The 21,543-nt window shown below is 39.5% G+C and overlaps 1 protein-coding gene across 1 annotated transcript in view; it reads right to left on the bottom strand.

Annotated features, from left to right (window-relative positions):
* KIZ (kizuna centrosomal protein) overlaps positions 1–21,543 on the bottom strand; it is a 415,288-nt gene that overhangs the window by 134,953 nt on the left and 258,792 nt on the right. The window contains exon 7 of the mRNA XM_042782893.1: positions 9,996–10,100. Within this exon, the coding sequence (XP_042638827.1) occupies positions 9,996–10,100 (105 nt within the window). The remainder of the gene's footprint in view (positions 1–9,995; positions 10,101–21,543) is intronic.

The raw sequence follows: 21,543 nt of genomic DNA, 5'->3' as shown, positions 1-21,543 counted from the left end.
ATTCTTCGCCAGCACCACAACTCAAAAGCATCAACTCTTCTTCGGTCTTCCTTATTCATTGTCCAGCTCTCACATGCATACGAGGTGACTGGAAATATCATGGTGTGTCAGGTGCACCTTAGTCCTCAAGGAGATATCCTTGCTCCTCAGCACTTGATACAGTTCCTTGGCATTAGCCATTAGAGAGATGCAAATCAAAGCAACAATGAGTTACCATCTTCCCCCAACACTAGTAGCAAAGTTCAACAATACAGAAAATAACAAATGCTGGTGAGGATGCGGAGAAACTGGGACACTGCTGGTGGGACTCTCAAATGGTACAACCACTGTGGAAAGCAGTATGGCAATTCCTTAAAAAGTTGGAATTAGAAATATCATTTGAACCAGCCACTCCATTATTAGGTATATATCCTAAAGAAGTGAGAGCCATGACAAGAACAGACATATGCACACCTATGCTCATTGCAGTACTATTTACAGCAGCAAAAAGATGGAAACAACCTAGGTGTCCATCAACTGAGGAATGGATATCCAAACTATGGTACGTACACACAATGGAATAGTATGCAACCCTAAAGAATAACCTAGAATCTGCAAAACACTGCATGACATGGATGAACTTGGAGGACATTATGTTGAGTGACATAAGTCAATCACAGAAGGACAAATTGATCAACATGGTAGCATTGAGGAAGAGGAAGACATAGAGAGGTACATGAAAGGTACAGACAACAAAGAAGAACCCTTTTGCACATAGAGTACTGAGTTGTCAGTGAAGGCAAACATGGGTATAAGGGTGGATAGATGGGTGGAGAGGCTGAACTATTGTTGTTGCTGTTTGCCACAGAGTCGGACCCGACCAATAGTGACCCCTCCTTGGGTTTCCGAGACAGTATCACTATGGAAGTAGATTGCTCAGTCTTCCTTCCAAGGAGTGGCTGAACTATCAGGTATGTCTATGTAGCAGGGAATGTACCCAAGACCATGTATAGGGTTGGCAGACAATGGCCTTACAAGTTATTTGTATGATCTGTAAGGATTCCCAAGTGTATAGTGTTGTTGTTGTTGTTGTTGTTATGTGCCGTCAAGTCGGCCCCGACTCATAGCGACCCCTCCTTGGGTTTCCAAGGCAGTATCACTACGGAAGTAGGATTGCCCAACCTTCCTTCCGAGGAGTGGCTGGTGGGTTTGAACCACCAGCCGTCTGGTTAGCAGGCAAGTGTCTTAGCCACTATGCTACCAGAGCTTCCAAGTGTATAGTAGAGCTGACAAAGGACAAGGTTGTAGTCACTTCTTGGCCACAGCCAGCTACCCAGAGGGAGCAAGCAGTTGAACCCCTGGGCTCGGGACCATAATTACAAGGGACATCAAGCTCAGTTGGCATAATACACTACACAAAACACTGTTCCACCTCTTACTCTGGCGAGTAGCGACTGGGATCTTAAAAGCTTGCCAGCAACCATCTAGATGCAACGATGGGTCTCTCCTCATCCAGAGCAAAGAAGAATGAAGGAAACCAAAGATTCATGGAAACAATGAGTCCTAGCTACCGGTACAACATGTGATCCTCAGCCTATATGACTATGAGACCAGAAGAACTAGATGGTGTCTAGCTACTACTGTCAACCACTTGGAGGGAGAGCTATGTAGGAGATCCTGTATGGAGAGGGAGTACAGTGTGGAACAAACTCAAAATCATTTGGAAAAGAAAAAAAAAAAAAAAAAAGGGAGACCGTTTACTCGTCTGATAGAGCCTAGTGGAACGACTGAGACTGGGGCCCCTAGCTGCCCTTCAGGTCTGGAATTGAACCCACACCTGTGGCTTCCAGCCAAACAAAAGACAGGCATATGAATTGAACATTTACTTAGGTAGCTACACTCTTTGGAGAGAACAATCATGGGAGAAAGAAGGGCTGTTTATGCACAGAGAGACAGCTCAGGGGGCAGGAGTATATGGAGGGAGGGACACAGGGAAAAGGTAACTATCAGGAGGAAGTGAGAGGGGAGATGTTGCATTGGGGTGAATGGTAGTCAATGTCATGAGACAAAGTGTATATGAACTGCTGTATGGTAAGTAATTTGCTCTGTAAATTTTCACTCAAATCACAATTAAAAAAAAGTAATAGAATTAGTTGGGATGCAGAGATCAGTTTCTCTCTGGTTAATAATATACATGATTTTCTCTAATAGCAAAGCCAAGATGAAAAAACTAAAACTCACTGCTGTCAAGTTGTATCCAAGTCATAGCGACCCCTCCTTGGGTTTTCGAGGCGTTATCACCACAGAAGTAGATTGCCCAACCTTCCTCCCAAGGAGTGGCTAGTGGGTTTGAACCACCAGCCTTCTGGTTAGCATTCAAATGCCCCTAAATATTAATATCCCAGCCAACTTCAGCCAACCTTTGAGTACCAATATAAAACAGGTAGCTAAAGTTTCCTATAATTATCGTTTGCTTTTGAGGAGAAAACTGATTAACTGCTCTTCAGGGGGTTAAACAACAACTGAAATGTTGAAGGAGGTACAAAATCTAGGAATTATTTATCTGAACACCTAAGCTAACTCTTAAAGCACAAAAGTAGGCTTTCTTGAAGGTTTATTTCAGGATAGATTGGGCAAGGAGTGTAAGTACCACGGTTGTCCTCAAACTGAGTCTTTGTCTATAACTCTACAAAAACACACCATGTCAGAGTGGTAGCAAAGTGGTACAAAGAATTTAAAAGAAATTCTTTATCATGTTTATTTTACACTGAAACATTTTATAACACCAATGCCTCATAGAAAAAATAAATTTTGATGTAAGCTAATTTACATATTCCTATGATTAAAAATACAGTAAACAAATACACTTCAAATAGTCTATAATTACTTTTAGAGTTGAAATGGTTTCCAATCAGAAAACTGCAATGTGCCTGGGTGACACACATGGTTTGCATTCAACTAGTAACTTAAAGGTTGGTGATTCACACCCACTCAGTGGCACCATGGAAAAAAGGCCTGGCAATCTGCTTCTGTAAAGATTACAGCCAAGAATCCTAAGGTGCAGTTCTACTCTGTAACACTTGGGGTTTTTGTGAGGTAGAACAGACTTGATAGCAATGAATTTGGTTTTTTTGGTTTATTAGCATTTTTAACTACAATTGTTTTACAAAAGATTGATAATTTGATCATTTTAAATACAGACAAAATAATAACTCAAATTTAATTCTGAACATGTTGCTGTTACTGTTGTTATGTGCCGTCGAGTCGGACCTGACTCATAGCGACCCCTCCTTGGGTTTCCGAGGCAGTATCACTATGGAAGTAGATTGCCCCATCTTCCTTCCGAGGAGTGGCTGGTGGATTTGAACCACCAGCCTTCTGGTTAGCAGTCAAGTGCCTTAGCCACTATGCTACCAGAGCTCCCAATTCTGACTAAAATAAACTGAACATCACATGCAAGTAAAATCTTACTGAAGATAATTCAAAAACAGTTGCAGCAGTATATCGACAGAGAACTTCCAGAAATGCAAGCTGGATTCAGAAGAGGACATGGAACAAGGATATCATTGCTAATGTCAGATGGATCCTGGCTCAAAGCAAAGAATACCAAAAGTATGTTTACTTGTGTTTTATTGACTATGCAAAGATATTCAATTGTGTGGATCACAACAAATTATAGGTAACATTAAGAAGAATGGAATTCTGGAACACTTAATTATACTCAGGAGGAACCTGTACATAGACCAGGAGGCTGTCATTCAAACAGAACAAAGGGGACATTGCATGGTTAAAAATCAAGAAGGGAGTGTGTCAGGGTTGTATCCTCTCCCCATACTTATTCAATCTGTATGGTGAGTAAACAATCTGAGAAGCTGGACTATATGAAGAAGAATGTAGCATCAGGATTGAAGGAAGGATCATTAACAACCTGCAATACACTGAGAACACAACTATGCTTGCTGAAAGTGAGAATAACCTGAAGCACTTATTGATGAAGACTAAAGAACACAGTCTGCAGTATGGATTACATCTCGATATAAAGAAAACAAAAATCCTCACAACTGAACCTATAAGCAGCATCATGATAAATGGAGAAAAAATTGAAGTTGTCAAAGACTTCACATTGCTTCGTTCTACAATCGATATTAATGGAAGCAGCAGTCAGGACATCAGACGACGTACAGCACTGGGCAAACTGGGCAAATTGGCTGCGAAGGACCTCTCTCAAGTGCTGAAGAGCAAAGATTTTTCCTTGAGGACTAAGGTGTGCCTGACACGAGCCACAGTATTTTCAATCGCCTCATATGCATGTGAGAGCTGGACAATGAATAAGGAAGACCAAAGGAAAGTTGATGCTTTTGAGTTGTGGTCCTGATGAAGAATGCTGAAAGTACCATAGACTGCTACAAGATCTAACAAATCTGTCCTGGAGGAGGTGCAGCCGGAATGCTTCTTGGGAGTGAGAATAGTCAGACATCATCTAATCTACTTTGTTCATGTTGGCAGAAGGGACAATTCCCTGGAGAAGGATGTTATGCTTGGTAAGATGGAATGTCGACAAAAGAGGGGAAGGCCCTCAATGAGACAGATGGATTGACACAGTGGCTGTGGTGATGGGCTTAAGTATAGCAAGGACTGTGGAGCTAGCATGGGACCAGAAGGTGTTCCGTTCTGCTGTGCACACAGTTGCTATGAGTTGGAGATGACTCGATGGCATCATAATCTAGACAATAGAAAGTTGATTTGATTTTTCTATGTGTATTTGAGAGCACAGTTGTAAAACTGTATCTGAAAGAAGCCACCTATACAAATAATTAGTTGCACACGGAAAAATGTAAAATAAATAACGAAAATCTCATTTTTTATTTAATATAAAATAAATTATGTATTAATCATCATTTTTTCACAAGGCAAAGATGAGCAAAACTTTTTATCAATCATTCCAAATGACATGAATCTTATTTTTTAATATTTTATGATTGTTTAAAATAATGACTTGGCCATCCACCTTAGAATAGTAAACCTTTCATATGAAGGTCTTTTAACAATTAAAATTTATATAAATCAATTGTGACAGTAGCAGTTTTTTCTTTTTCCTTTAAGATACTTCATTTTGTGATTAGGAAATCAGAAATATCCAGAGTATGCTATGGAACAAGAGCCCCATTTTACGTTCGAGGAGATTAAATAGATAAGATGCTAACTGCCCTGGTTTAGTCAGGGCCAGTACAACACGAGACGTAACTCTCTCTGTTCAACAGGCCTTAAGGATTTAATAACTATTGCTGTTGTTGTTATGTGCCATCGAGTCAGATCCGACTCACAGTGACCCCTCCTTTAGTCGGTATTTCTGAGGCAGTATCTCTATGGAAGTAAATTGCCCAACCTTCCTTCCAAGGAGTGGCTGGTGGGTTTGAACCACCAGCCTTCTGGTTAGCAGTCAAGTGCCTTAGGCACTATGCTACCAGACCTCCCTAATAACTATTAGTGCCTTTCTATTCTGTCTGGATTAGAATTCTATGACATTAAAGTCATAAGCAAGTAAAGAGGAAAATCTCTCTTCAAATCTATGTTTCTGGAATGGTTTATCAAATTGAGTAGTGGACTGCTTGGGTCAAGGGGAGATCACAAAGCAGACAGGAATATTTCAATTACAGGAGTCCCCTGCAATAACTCCTGGGAGCTGAAGGGCAGAGAGGGTGAGAGGGCAAAGAGGGTAGGGGGTTGGCTAAGGCCATGATTAAAACCCAAAGAAAAAAAGAATCTGTATTTACAGACCTGACTGTGACTATTTTATGACCCAACGGTCATAAAAACACTCGGCATTTTTTCCAAGGCCAGAGTAACCAATCCAGTGACAATCAGGGTGCACTGAACAGTGTACCTACAGTCTTAGCATACATGGCAAAATTAACTGTAACAGAACATAACACTGACATCAGGAACTGTCTCTGACTTCTTTAACTGGCTTTAAAAAATGATTGTGGTAAAGAAAGTCTTGAATTTTCCAGAGATTCATTTTAAAATTTGTGTTAGTAATAAAGAAGGATCGCTTCTTTTGGAAGGCTGATTTACACAAAAATGTAGATCAACAGGCATGTAAAACTCAATCTTTCATAACAGAAAGCAATGCTCTATTATGCATATTGAAAAACTGTAACAAACATCATTAGTCTACTGGATGTACATACCATACCTTGTCACACACAATCAAAGTTTGGCAGCCTGGGTTAGGAGAGTCATACAATGAATCACTTAGTATAAATTGGTTTGCCAGGAGAATTATAAACGCATATGTGCTTTCTATGCCATGTACCAAAACAATAGTTTATGCTAAATAGCATATCAACAAATATAAAAGGCAGTGAGAAAGAAACAGGAAAATGCAACGTTTTAACACATAATCACCAAACAACCTATGTTGTTAGGTGCAGTCAAGTTGCTTCCGACCCATGGAGACCCTATATACAACAGAACAAAACACTGTCTGGTCCTGTGCCAGCCTCACAATCCTTGCTACACCTCAGCCCATCATTGCAGCCACTGTGTCAATCCATCTCGTTGAGGGCCTTCCCCTTTTTCGTTGACCCTCCACTTTACCAAGCATGATACTCTTCAGGGAAAGGACCGTTCTGACAACATGACCAAAGTAGGTGAGGCAAAGCTTGGCCATTCTTGCTTCCAAGGAGCAGTCACCTGTACTTCTTCCAGGATAGATCTGTTAGTTCTTCTGGCAGTCCATGGTACTTTCAGTATTCTTTGCCAACATCACAACTCAAAAGCATCAACTCTTCTTCAGTCTTCTTTTCACATGCAATGAGGCAACTGAAAATACCATGGTTTGGGTTAAGAGCACCTTAGTCTTCAAAGAGACATCTTTGCTCTTCAGCACTTGAAAGAGGTTTTTTTGCAGCAGATTTGCCCAGTGCAATAAGTTGTCTGATGTCTTGACTGGTGTTTCCATTGGTGTTGTGGGACCAAGTAACATGAAATCTTTGACAACTTCAATCTTTTCTCCATTTATTGTGATGCTGCTTATTGGTCCAGTTGTGAGGATTTTTGTTTTATGTTGAGATATAATCCACACTGGAAACTGTAGTCTTTAATCTTCAACAGTAAGTGCTTCAAGTCTTCCTCACTTTTAGCAAGTAAAAGCTGTGTCTGCATATCACAGGTTGTTAATGAGTTTTCCTACAATTCTGATGCCACGTTCTTCTTCATATAGTCCAGCTTCTCAGATTTTGCTCAGCATACAGACTGACTCAGTACAGAGCCCAGAAAAACTCCCTCCAAGGCAATTTCTTCCATTATCTTGGAAAAGAGTAGTTTAAGACTGCCATTTTTGTTTTGCATGATAATAAACACAAAAGATTTTCATTGTCCTTTACTGCTGTGAAAGAGATGTTGTTGTTCTTGTTGTTTGCCGTAGAGTCGGCCCCGACTCATAGTGACCCCTCCTTGGGTTTCCGAGGCAGTATCACTACGGAAGTAGGATTGCCCAACTTTCCTTCCGAGGAGTAGCTGGTGGGTTTGAACCGCCAGCCTTCTGGTGAGCAGTCAAGTGCCTTAGGCACTATGCTACCAGAGCTCCTATGAAAGAGATAGTACCTGTCTAACTTTGGATGGGATAATGAGAATCACTATGAGCACAAAGGAGCTCTGGTAGCATAGTACCTAAGGCACTTTGACTGCTAACCAGAAGGCTCATGGCTCAAACCCACCAGCCTTTCTTCGGAAGGAAGATGGGGCAATCTACTACTTCCGTAGTGATACTGCCTTGGAAACCCAAGGAGGGGTCGCTATGAGTCAGGTCCGACTCGACAGCAGATAACAAAAACAACAACAACAACAATATGAGCACAAAGCTGATTCCTATGAGGTGGAGGTGAGACAAGTCTCTACTCTCCAAACTTTTTTTTATAAATTATGACACCAGTCATTCTCCCCACTTTCTACTTCTCTGCTGGGATCAATCATCCATTTCAATGGCTATACAGAACTCACAAAGCAAATTTACCATTAAGTGGTTTATTAAAGAAGTAGCATGGTACAACTTGAGATCAGGATCAATAGGCTACAACTCAGCATCAGGTTCAGGAAGCATGTAGGAAAAGTCTCCTTTCTTTAGTGCAGAACAGCTCTCTCAGGTCTTCTTGGCCATGGAGGCCTACTCTCACTCCCCTGAAGACAGGTTCCTGTTGGCCCTGCTGTCTGTCACCACTGACTCTGTCTCAAACCTCTTCTAGGCCTGTCACTGCCAACTCTGCCACAGGGCTCCTTCTGAGACTGTCACAATCAGCTCTGCTGCTAGGCTCCTTCTGGGCCTCTTCCTATCTTCAGTGTTACATGACTTGACCTGTGTTACAGCTCCTTTAGAAGGTTCCTTGCCTCTTCTCTGCTTCTCTCTTTCTTCCTTCTGCTTCTCTTCTTGCTTCTTTCTGTCTAAAAACTTCTGTGGGGTTGGCTGCTTATATTAAATTCCTCACCAATTTCAAGGATTTCCAAGACTCCGGTTCATATACTCTACCCAAACCAAACTCACTGCCATCAAGTCGGTCCCGACTCATAGAGATCCCTCCTTGGGTTTCTGAGGCATTATCCCTACAGAAGTAGATTGCCCAGTCTTCCTTCCAAGGACAGGCTGGTGGTTTGAACTTCCAGCCTTCTGGTTAGCAGTCAAATGCCTTAGGCACTATGCCACCAGAGCTCTTCTACCCTAATTACCCTGGAAATAATTAACCCTCCCTCATCCTAGCTTTGTAGCCATTGAAGGTATATCTGTGGAGTGGTGGCTCTCAAACTTGGAGCATCAGAGTCTTCTTGAGGACTTGTTTAAACCCAGACAGCTGGACCCCACTACCAGAGTTCTTGATTCAGTGGGTTTGGGGTGGACCTTGAGAATATGAGTTTCTAACAAGTTTCCAAGTCTTGTCGAGGTACCACACTTGAAGAACCACTAATAAAGTTACAGAACCTACTCTAGGTTGGGGACTGTATCACTAGGATGGCTTTGGAAATTTAAAAACCCATCTGGGGTTTAGACCTGCCAAGGACATCCCTCTAGCTAGTGGCTACCCTAGATTATATCCTGGGGTGTTGACCACAGTATGCTAACATACCAGCCAAATATATATCCTCTTTTACCCTCAAAAGTAAGCTCTTTTATTTACCCATTAGTTCATGTATAAACATATACCTCTTAAACATTGTTACAAGCAGGCAATGAGTAGATGAATCTACTTAACAATTAGAAAGAAATACATTTGTAAAAAAGTAGATTGTTGTTACCAAATGATTATGTCCCCCCAAAATACTGTAAATCCTAACCTCTATGCCCCTAGTTATAATCCCATTTGGAAATGGGTTTTCTTTGCTGTGCTAATGAAAAGTATTAGCATAGAGTGTGTCTCAAGTCAATCTCTTTTGAGATACAAAAGAGAGTAAAGATGCAAGTGAATAGACAGAGACAGAAGAAGACAGATACCCACTACATGAAGATCACCAAGGAACCAAGGAATCAGTACCTTCTCCAGAGCCAACAGAGAGGAGCATTCGCCTAGAGCTGGCACCCTGAATTCAGACTTCTAGCATCTAAACTGTGAGAAAATAAATTTGTTTCTTAAAGCCACTCATTTAGTATTTCTGTTATAGTAGCACTAGATAACTAAGACAATGGTGAAGTACATAGAAAAGTTAAACTGATGACTGAAATTGTCTATCAGTGTGTTGACAGTGTGAACTAGTTTTTGCAATTTTGTGATACCTCTGGTGGCATAGTGCCTAAGGCATTTGATGCTAACCAGAAGGCTGGTGGTTCAAACCCACCAGCCATTCCATGGAAGTAAGGTTGGGCAATCTACTTCTGTAGTAATACTGCCTCAGAAACCCAAGGTGGGGTCGCTATGAGTCAGATCCAACTTGACAGCAGTGAGTTTGGTGTTTTGCTTTTTCATTTTGAAGCATTTGTAAACAAGAATGGCCATTGCACCATGGCATTGGTTTCATGACAGTCATACCTGGCTTGCTTTTCACTGCTGCCACCCCCAGGTAAGAGTCGGTGAAGGACAGCTGTTCCACAGGCTTCAAGGTCTTCTTTCTGAATGTCAGTGTGATTACACAGCCTATAAAACAAAACAGGTGCTGCATGAGATGTTTATTTAAGTGCATGCTGCCAGCTTCTAGAATCTATGGTAGTTCTTCATGGTTTATTGAAATATATCTGTAATATAATCAGGACATAAAAATGCAGCAACTATACTGTCACTTGGCAAAGATGTAAAATGGGGCTGTTTGAAAAACTTGTATATATGTGGCTGTTTTAAATCCATTGTAGGAAGTAACTTTTAACTCTTTGATGGCTTTAATGATGTTCAAATCCATAGCTGTGCAATCTCATTCCACATTCTACTTGACTGATAGGAATGCTAGATAATCTTAACAGCAGAAAAGGCTAATTTTATATTGTCAATCATAACAAAATTAGATCTCCATAACTCTCATGAAATTTACTTAAATTGTCAGTGCTAAGAAATTGAAAATTGCTGGCTGAAGTATAGGTTACATCCTCTATTTCTAAATGCAGAAAAAATGACTGTTATTTCTCCACTCAGATCCACTGCAGTAATATTTTCTTTATTCTTAATAAGAAAGTATGGAAAGAGGAATTTATTCTTCATTATCTACTTGCAGTTTATTGAGTGACTTGAAGAACAGTAATTTGGCCACTATTTTAGGTTAATATCTATTATTATATCACAGTAGCCTCCCAACAGACTAGTCACTACTTAAAAAAAAAAAATCTCTATTTTTTGGAAAGCATGATTCTAAAGTTATAGAATTAGATATCAAAGACCAAACAGTGTTTCTACTTTAAAGGAGCTGATATCTGTGTGGCTGGAGTTATTCAACACATATACCAAAAAGAAAATGAGGGGTGTAGATAAGATGGCAACCTCCTAACACAATCTGTCCAACCCCTCTACAACAGAAATCTAGAAAAACTCAATGAAACAGATACAAATAATGATCTTGGAATTCTGAGTATCTAATGAGAAGATAAAGTATTAAACTTAGTGCAGACAGGGCATACAAGCAGAGGAGACACCATTACAAACACAAAGGAGGGCAAGGAGTTAAAAAAAAAAAACAAAAAACCTCACAAAAGCCACATAGCATTAAAGACACAAGGTGGAAAGACTGGGAGGATTTCCAGGTGAGCTAATGCTGTGTGGGAAAGGATCATACAGGGATGTGGGTCAGACTTCCCATAGCTTAAACAGCCACAGAATGAGGAAGGAGTTAAGGAAAGGGAAGAGAAACTCTCCCTGAATAAAGCAAACCCCAAACCAAACCCACTGCTGTTGGTAGAATTCAACTCTCAGCAACCCACTTATATACAAAGTAGAGCTGCTTCCTGAAGGTTTGGGGCTTGTGGATCTTTGCAGAGGAGGGCTGCTTCATCTTTGTCCTCAGGGCGGCTGGTAGTTTGGAGCCACAAGGCTTTCACTGATGGTTGAAGGCCACCCTCAACAAATCACTCCAAATAAACCGACTCAGGAGCTACCGCTATCCTCTCCCACTCCTGAATCACTGGATGATCTTTCTCACACTAACCACAAAAGACACACACCCAAAGCATTCTGTCTTGGAGGTGCCTTCTTGTGCAAGTCTCCTTTAACTGACCCAACTGTGGACTCCAGTGGATAAGCAGATTCTGCCACAATTACTGCTCCCAGGGCCACTGGCTAACTATAACTAGAAAAGTCCCTCCTCCTAAATGATATTATCTTCCCATTATTTTTTTCTAATTTCCTTATCTTCAATTTTCCTTCCTTTTTATCTGTGCATTTTCCTGTCTTCCTCCTCTTCTTTCATTTTTACAAATCTCTTATCCTGCTCACTGTGTACCTTCTTTTTTATTTTTCTTATTCCCCTCATTTTCTATTTTATTTTCATTCTATCTTCTTAGTGCCTTTTTCTTCTCCTTGGTTTTCCCCCTTTTTTTCTCCCTCATTCTTTTCCTGTCTCATCCATTGGGAGGAAGACATTAACTCTCCACTAGTCAGCCATATCTACAACACCAACTACCACAGACGAGTAACACCAACAATTCCTGCACCATAAGATAAATGACACATGGTGGACAACACTTGCTCATCCCAACTGCAGCTCCTCCTCATGACCAATAGAGACCTGCACCCACATTCCTATCAGTTATTCCACCAACCCAAAGAAAGCTGGGGAGTGACCCAGAAAGGTCAAGCTAATGACCAAGCAAGCACACATACTCCACAGTTCTGGACATATTAAAACTAAGTTAAACATAAAACTAGGGTGAAACAAATCAGCACATAACCAACAAATAAAGACAATTACTTCAAAATGTCTTGGAGACAACAGACAGACAACTTCAACAAAAATAAAACAAACAGGAAAAGATAGTAGAAGCAAGCTTCCAAACTAAAGAATCAGGAAATCTTCCTGGGAAGAACAGGTAATAGAACTAGAGGGATGTGGGTCACACTTCCCATAGCTTAAACAGCCACAGAATGAGGAAGGAGTTAAGGGAAGGGAAGAGAAACTCTCCCTGAATAAATCAAACCCCAAACCAAACCCACTGCTGTTGGTAGAATCCAACTTTCAGTAACCTACTTATATACAAAGTAGAGCTGCTTCCTGGAGGTAACTTTTAACTCTTTGATAGCTTTAATGATGTTCAAATCCATAGCTGTGCAATCTCATTCCACATTCTAGTTGACTGAGAGGAATGTTAGATAATCATAACAGCAGAAAAGGCTAATTTTATATTGTCAATTATAACAAAATTAGATCTCCATAACTCACATGAAATTTAAAGCATATATATATATATATGTTGTTGTTATGTGCCGTCGAGTCGGCCCCGACTCATAGCGACCCCTCCTTGGGTTTCCGAGGCAGTATCACTACGGAAGTAGGATTGCCCAACCTTCCTTCCGAGGAGTGGCTGGTGGATATATATATATATATATAGCCTTCCAAGAGCTCAAGGAAGCCATAAACAGAAGAAGAAGGAGACAGACAAAACCCTTAAAGAATTCAGGAAAATCATACATGAACAAAATAACAAAGTAAATAGACAATTAGAAATCATTAAAAACAAACAAACAAACAAAAAACAGCAATCAGAAATCCAGAAGATGAACATTAAAATTTCAGAGACAGATAACATTGGAAAGACAAAAGAGTACACCTGAACTGACTGAAAAATGCATTGCTGAGCTTGAAGACAAATCTCTTGACACCAGCCTGTATGAGGAAAAATAAGAAGAAAGAAAGAAAAGAAATGAAGAACACCTAAGAGTTACATGGGATGATATGAAAAGAAATAAAAAAAAACCCAACTGGAATTCAAGAACAAGAGGAGACACACACACACACAAACCGAGAAAACTGTCAAAGGCATGTTAGCACAAAACTTCCCCAATAGCATGAAAGATAAAAAAGATATCCACCCAACAAGCTCAATGAACCCAATACAGGGTAGACCCCCAAGAGAAACTCACCAAAACATATCATAATCAAACTTTCCAAACCAAAGACAGAGAAGAATCTTGAGAGCAACTTGGAAAAACTGAAATGTTAATTATAAAGAGCAAACAATAAGACTAAGCTCTGATTTCTCAGCAGAGCACATATTTAGGCAATATGGCAGTGGATGACATATACAAAACCTTGAAGAAAAAGAACAGCCAACAAAGAAATATATACTCAGCAAAATTGTCCCTCAAATATGAGAGTGAAATTAAGACATTCCCAGACAAACAGAAACTAAGAGTTTGTGAAAACCAGACCGACCCTACAAGAAATGCTAAAGGGAGTCCGTCCAACAGAAAACCAACAATGGAAGATGAAAAAGTAAGACAGAGACACATGACACCACCCTCTAGAAACTAAACCAGAAAAATAATTTTCAAAACTAAAATATGCTTACAAAAATGTAAACAGAGAATTACAGGAGTCAATCTGTAAACAATACCAACAATAAAGCAAATAGAGGGAATAAATGGTATAATTACAACATTTCCAAAAGGAGAGGAAGTCAGGATGATGGGTATGTAGAATAGACTGTTCTAAACTTAGGGAGGTAAAAGTTTTACTACAGGATAACCACAGAGAAAATTAACAAGCTTTTTAACCAAAAGAAGAAAGAAGAAAAACACAAGGACTTAGTAAACAAAAAACTAACAATAATGAAGAAAAGGGATAAATAAATAAATAAATGAACTCAGCACAGAAGAATACTTGGACTAAAGAAACCACAAAAACACAATGAAAAACACCAAAGAATGGCAGCAATAAATTCATACCCTTCATTAATTACACTGAATGTGAATGGACTAAATGAGAAAATAGAAAGAGAGTGGCAGATTGGATAAGAGAATAAAACCCATCAATATGCTGCCTACAAGACACCCACTTTAGAAATAAAGATAAAAATAAGTTAAAAATTAAGGGAAAGAAAAAAATACATCAAGCTAATAGCAAGCAAAAAAGAGCAGGAATGGCAATATTAACTTCTGATAAAACATACTTCAAAGTGAAAAACCAGTATAAGGGACAAAAAGGGCATTATGTGATGTTAAAAAAGGTCAACTGACATAAAGGATATTACCATAATAAATATCTATGCACCCAATGAAAAACCTCCAAAATACATAAAGCAAACGTTAACTGGGTTGAAAGGATAAATAGACAAATCTACAATAGTAGCCATTTGACTGCTAACCAGTAGGTTGGTGGTTCAAACCCACCAGCCACTCCGTATAAGGAAGACTGAGCAATGTACTTCCATAAAGATTTACCACCTCAGAAACCCAAAGGGGGTCGCTATGAGTTGGATTCTACTTGATGGCAGTGAGTTTGGTTTTGGTTAGTAGGAGATTTTAACACACTACCTTTGAATCTGGTAGCATAGTGCCTAAGGTACTTGACTGCTAACCAGAAGGCTGGCAGTTCAAACCCACTAGCCACTCCTTGGAAGGAAGATGGGGCGGTCTACTTCTGTAGTGATACTGCCTCGGAAACCCAAGGAGGGGTCGCTATGAGTTGGGTCCGACTCGAGGGCATGTAACAACAACACCTTCGATAAAGGACAGCTCAACTAGGAAAAAAAATAAACAAATACAAAATATCTCAACAACACAATCAATCTGACCTCATACCACACTCAACCCCAAAAAAACACAATGCATATTCTTTTCTACTGCACATGCATCATTCTCCAGAATAGACCATCTGTTAGGTCACAAAACAAGCCTCAATAAATTTAAAAACATCAAGATACTAAAAAGCATCTTCTCAGATCACAATGCTATAAAATTAGAAATCAATAATAGGAAGACCAAGGAGGAAAAAAAAAATCAAATACATGGAAACTGAATAAAACACTGCTCAAGAATTACTGCATAACAGAAAAAATAAAGTGTGAAATACAAAAATTCCTAGAATCTAACAAGAATGAAAACACAACATACCAAAACATTTGGGACACAGCAAAAGCCACTACTCAGAGATAATATATAGCAATAAATACGTTAAAAAAAAAAAAAAAAAATCAACACTTTAACACAACAACTCCAACAATTATAAAAACAGCAATAAAACAATGGAAATAATAAAAACCAGAGCAGAAATAAATGAAGCAGAAAACAAAACAAAACAGAAAAAAATCAACAAAACAAGAAGCTGGTTCTTCTAAAAGATTAATAAAATTAACAAACCACCGGCAAATTTAACTAAGGAAAAGAGAAGATGCAAATAATATAAATAATAAATGATATAGACAGTATCAAAATAGAATCAACTGAAATAAAAAAGAAAATAACAGAATACTATGAAAAATTGCAAAGAAAAATATAAAAAAAGAGCAGCTTGGGAAGACAAAATCAATTTATAATGAAATGTGCAGAGAACTGGAATTAGAAAACCAAAAGAGAAGCACATGCTCAGCATTTCTCAAGCAGAAAGAACTAAAGCAAAATTCAGTCTTTGAGTTGCAATATTGAAAGATTCTCTGGGCAGAATATTGAATGAGGCAGAGAGCATCAAAAGAAGATGGAAGGAATACACAGAGTCACTGTACAAAAAAGAATTGGTCGATATTCATCTATTTTAGGAGGTGGTATATGATCAAGAACCACTAGTACTGAAGGAAAAAGTTGAAGTTGTACTGAAGGAATTGGTGAAAAACAAGGCTCCAGGAATTGAAAGAATATCTATTGAGATGTTTCAACAAACAGATGCTGTGCTGGAGGCCCTAACTTGTCTATGCCAAGAAACTTGGAAGACAGCTACCTGGCCAAACTGACTGGAAGAGATCCATATTTGTACCCTTCCAAAGAAAGGTGATCCCACAGAATGTGGAAATTATTGAACAATATTATTAATACCACATGCAAGTAAACTTTTTCTGAAGGTAATTAAAGAACTGTTGTAGCAACGTATTGACAGGGAACTTCCAGAAATGCAATCTGGATTCAGAAGAAGATATGGAATGAGGGATATCACTGCTGATGTCAGATGGATCTTGGCTGAAAGCAATGAATACCACAAAGATGTTTACTTGTGTTTTATGACTATCCAAAAGCATTCGACTGTGTGGATCATAACAAATTATGGATAATAGTGAGAAGAATGGTAATTCCAGAACACTTCATGTGCTCATGAGGAACCTGCAGATAGACCAGGAGGCTGTCTTTTGAACAGAACAAGGGGATACTGCATGGTTTAAAATCAGAAAGGGTGTGTGTCAGGGTTGTATCCTTTCACCATACTTACTCAATATGTATAATGAGCAAATAATCCGAGAAGCCAGACTATATAAAGAAGAATGTGACATCCAGATTTGAAGAAGACTCATTAACAATCTGTGATGTGCAGATGACAAAACCTTCCTTGCTGAAAGTGAAAATGACTTGAAGTACTTACTGATGAAGATTAAAGACTACAGTCTTTAGTACGGATTACACCTCAACATAAAGAAAACAAAAACCCTCACAACTGGACCTATAAACAGCATCATGATAAATGGAGAAAAGATTGAAGTGGTCAAAGGTTTCATATTACTTGGTTCCACAATCAACACCAATGGAGCAGCAGTTAAGAAATCAGATGTACTGCACTGTGCAAACCCACTGCAAAAGACCTCTTTAAAGTGCTGAAGAGGAAAGATGTCTTTTTGAAGACTAAGTTGTGCCTAGCCCAACTGTGGTATTTTCAGTAGCTTCACATGCATGTGAAAGCTGGACAATGTATAAGGAAGACCAAAGAAGAGTTGGTGCTTTTGAGTTGTGGTTGGCAAACAGTTACTGAAAGTACAATGGATTACCAGAAGAACTAACAAATCTGCCCTGGAAGAAGTATAGCTGGAATACTGCTTGGAAGAGAGAATGGCCAGACTTCATCTCACCTAGTATGGTCATGTTGTCAGAAGGGACCATTCCCTGGAGAAGGATATTATGCTTGGTAAAGTGGAGGATCAGCAACAAAAGGGAAGGCCCTCAGTGAGACAAATTGATACAGCAACTGCAACAATGGAAACAACCTAATTGCCCATCAACAGATGAATGGATTATGAAAGTATGGTACATACACATAATGGAATACTATGCAACATTAAAGAATAGTGAAGAATCCATGAATCACTTCACAAAATAGCTGAACTTGGAGGACATGATGCTGAGTGAAACAAGTCAATCACAGAAGGACAACTATTGTATGAGTCCATTATTATAAAAAGTCAAAGAAAGATTTATGCAGGGAAGAAAATTTACTTTGTTGGCTACCAGTGATGTGATGGAAGGGGAGAGAAAATCCCTGACTAATTAAGAGTCATGTGTTGATTTGGGTGAAGGGAAAGGCAATAAAACATAAGTGTGTGACCAGCACAGTAACAATAGAGGAAAGTAGAACACAGAGAGACGTACAAAAGGATATAGACAGCAGAGGCAAATTCTATTACATACACAATACTGCATTACTTGTAACAACAAACACTAGACTCCAGGTGGATACATAGACAGGTAAGAAGATCAGGTGTGGGTAGGTGAAGGGGAATATACCCATGGCCATAGGCAGATTTGGGTGATGACATTCCTACATTCATATATGTGCTACAAAAACACCCATATACATTATAGAACTAACAGGGGACAAGGCTGGGGTAGCTTCTTAGTCACAACCAAGCAGCTCGTGGGAGTGAGTCATAAGGCTTGTGCACCCAGGACTATGGTCACAGGGGGCATCAAGCTCAATTGGTACAACATAGTACATAAAAATATTGTTCTACATCCTATTTTGGTGAATAATGACCATCTAAGATGCAACTATTGGTCTCTCCTCAAAGAAGAGAGAAGAAAATCAAAGACATATGGAAACAAATAGTCCAAGGGAGTAATGGACCATGAGAACCTCAGCCTTCACAATCCTGAGACCAGAAGAAATAGATGGTGCCCAGCTACCAAAGCCAGCCACTTGGAAAGGGATCAAAATTGGAGATCTTGGATAGAGTAGGAGGAAGAAATGTGAACAAAATTCAAGAACACAAAAATGACCAGAATTACCAGTCAGACAGAGACTGGTGATACCCTGGAGACTATGGCTGTGGCTATCCTTCAGGCCTGGAATTGGACTCACTTCCATGGATTAACTCTCAGCAAAACAAGAGAAAGGTCTATGAGTACAACACCTATCCTAAGGAGATGTACCCCTTAGAAAAGTCAACCATCATAAATCAGAAGGGCAGCATTTACACAGGGCAAAAGCTAGACAGACAGGAATGTATAGGTAAGGACACAGGGAAGGGGTAGTCACAGGGAGGATGTGGGAGGACAGCTGTTTATTGTTGGGATTGTAATTGGTGCCACGAAACAAAATGTGTATGAACTGTTGAGTGTAAAACAAAGTTTGCACCCAAATCACAACAAAAATTTAAAAAAGAAAATGAGGATTATTTACAAAGCAACTTATGATGCCATATGTTAATTAGCAAAGTACTTGACGGCCATATGCCAGGACCACTGATATAAGGATGAAGGAGACATGGCCCCTGTGTCTTCTCTAGGGTGAAGGGGTGCCTGCAGGGTGAGAGAGTGACACTGAAGGCTCAGGCCCACTCTACTCTGAGGCTGATTTTTACCCAGATAGGCAAAATAAATGGACCCATCAGAATCAAGTCCTATTGCTCACTCTGTCAATTCTCTAGGCTCCTGGCCAAGATTAGCATTCATGTAAACTCTAAGCTTGGATTCTTTCTTTCTTTTTTTGTTTCACTTTTTATTGTGATTTGGCTGGAATTTTAAAAAGTGGATTTGTTTTACATTCAACAGTTCATACAGATTTTGTTTTGTGACACTGGTTACATTCCTCACAGTACAACAGCTCTCCTCCCACATCTTCTCCATGCTTATCCCTTCCCCGGGTCTTTCTTGCCTAAGAATTCCTGCCTGCTTACCTTTCTCTCAGTGCATAAGCTGCCCTTATGATCACCCATGGTTGACTATTCTAAGGAATTCTAAACCTGAATTCTTAATTCTTGTGGGCTAGACCCTGTGTTGGGTCCTTACTCCTGAGCTCAGCTGCCTAGAACCTTCCAGATACTGAGACTTTATGATTTACAGGACCTACAGATACCTCTTTTTCTCTAGGCGAAATCTGGGTCCTAAATTTTCCTGGATGACTTTATATTCCTGCCACTCAATTACCAGGATAACTCGTGCACTTAAGAAGTAATAGTCAGCTAGAGATGAATGAATTTCAGGGCAGTAAGGGAAGCACATAATCAATGGTAAGAGATATGGGGCAGGCCATTAGACAGCAATCATGAGGCTGTAAAGAGAGAGAAATCCCTAAGGTCACAGGGGCTTACTAAGGAGAAGGAACTTCTGCCAAGCAGGAGTTAAGAAAGAGGAGGAGATGCCATTTGAAACTCCAGAGTGGCACAGGCAAAGGTGATATGAAATGCTGGTGAGAAGGTGTGGGGCACACTGAAGGAAGTAAGTTTGGCTGGGTGGGGGCCATTGTTGGTGGTGATAAAGCAATAATGGGAAATGAAATTCAATATGAAATATATATATATATATATATCTTCAGTATATTTTTATACGCTGCTGTGAGGTTGCAGGCTATGCCACTGATATGATGAACACCAGCAGGGTCACCCATGGTGGACAGGTTTCAGTGGAGCTTCCAGACTAAGACAGACTTGGAAGGAGGACAGGGCTATCCACTTCTGAAAAACTGCCACTGAAAACCTTATGAACAGCAGTAAAATTCTCTCTGATATATTACTGAAAATCTTTATGAAAAGCAGTGAGTCCGACACAGTGCTGGAAAAGAAGCCCTTCAGGTTTGGAAGTCACTCAAAATATGACTGGGGAAGAGCAGCATCCTCAAAATAGAGTCAATTTCAATGATGTGGATGGAGTATGGTTTTCAGAACCTTCATTTGCTGATGGGGTACGACTCATAATGGGAAGAAACAGGGAGTTGGAAGATGATGTCGTACTGACAGTCCACATGTTCAATCCCTCTATTGAGATTCTGAGTAACTAGGTAAAGCAGATTCGAAATGGGAAGAAACAGCTGCAAATATTCATTAATAACTGGAACACTGTATGAAGCACAAATCATCAAATATTGGAAATTGTTAAAAATGAAATGGAATGGATCATCCTAAGCATTAGTGAGCTAAAATGAACTAGTACTGGCTTTTGGGAGTTGGACACCCATTTGGTCTACTATGCTTGGAAAGCCAAACTGAAGAGGAATGGCATCACAATCATTAAAAAAAAAAAAAAGTTTCAAGATCTATTCTGAAGTACAGTGCTGTCAGTGATAGGATAATATCCATATACCTACAAGAAAGACCCGTTAATACCACTACTATTCAAAATTATACATCAACCACTAAAACCAAAGATGAAGAAAATGAAGATTTTTACTAACTTCTGCAGTCTGAAATTGACCAAACATGCACTCAAGATGTATTGATAATTACTGGCAACAAAGAAGAAGCACTGGTAGTTGGAAAATACAGCTTTGGTGATAGAAATGATGGCAGAGATGATATATTACAGTTTTGTAAGACCAACAATGTATTCATTGCAAATACATATTTTTCAACAACATCAATGGTGGCTATATATGTGGACCTCTCCAGATGAATACACAGGATTCAAACAGACTAAATCTATAGAAAGAGGTGATGGAGAAGTTCAGCATCATCAGTCAAAACAAGGCCAGGAGCTGACTGTGGAAAAGGCTATATCAATTGCTCAGAGGCAAGTTCAAGTTGAAGCTGAAGAAAATTAAAACAAGTCCATGAAAGCCAAAATGTGACATTGATTATATCCCACCTGAATTTAGAGACCATTTGAATAATAGATTTGATGCAATGAACACCAATGACTGGAGACCAGACAAGTTTTGGGATGACATCAAGAACATCATATATGAGCAGAAAACCAAAATTAATGGAAACAATCAGTCCCCACGACTGGTACACCATCCGATCTGCAACCTATA

Source organism: Orycteropus afer, unplaced genomic scaffold, assembly GCF_000298275.1.
Source record: "Orycteropus afer afer isolate SDZICR_OR568_19922 unplaced genomic scaffold, OryAfe1.0 scaffold00499, whole genome shotgun sequence".
Lineage (NCBI taxonomy): Eukaryota > Metazoa > Chordata > Mammalia > Tubulidentata > Orycteropodidae > Orycteropus > Orycteropus afer.
The sequence above is the reverse complement of the archived record's forward strand: the minus strand, read 5'-3'. Positions and strand labels throughout refer to the sequence as shown.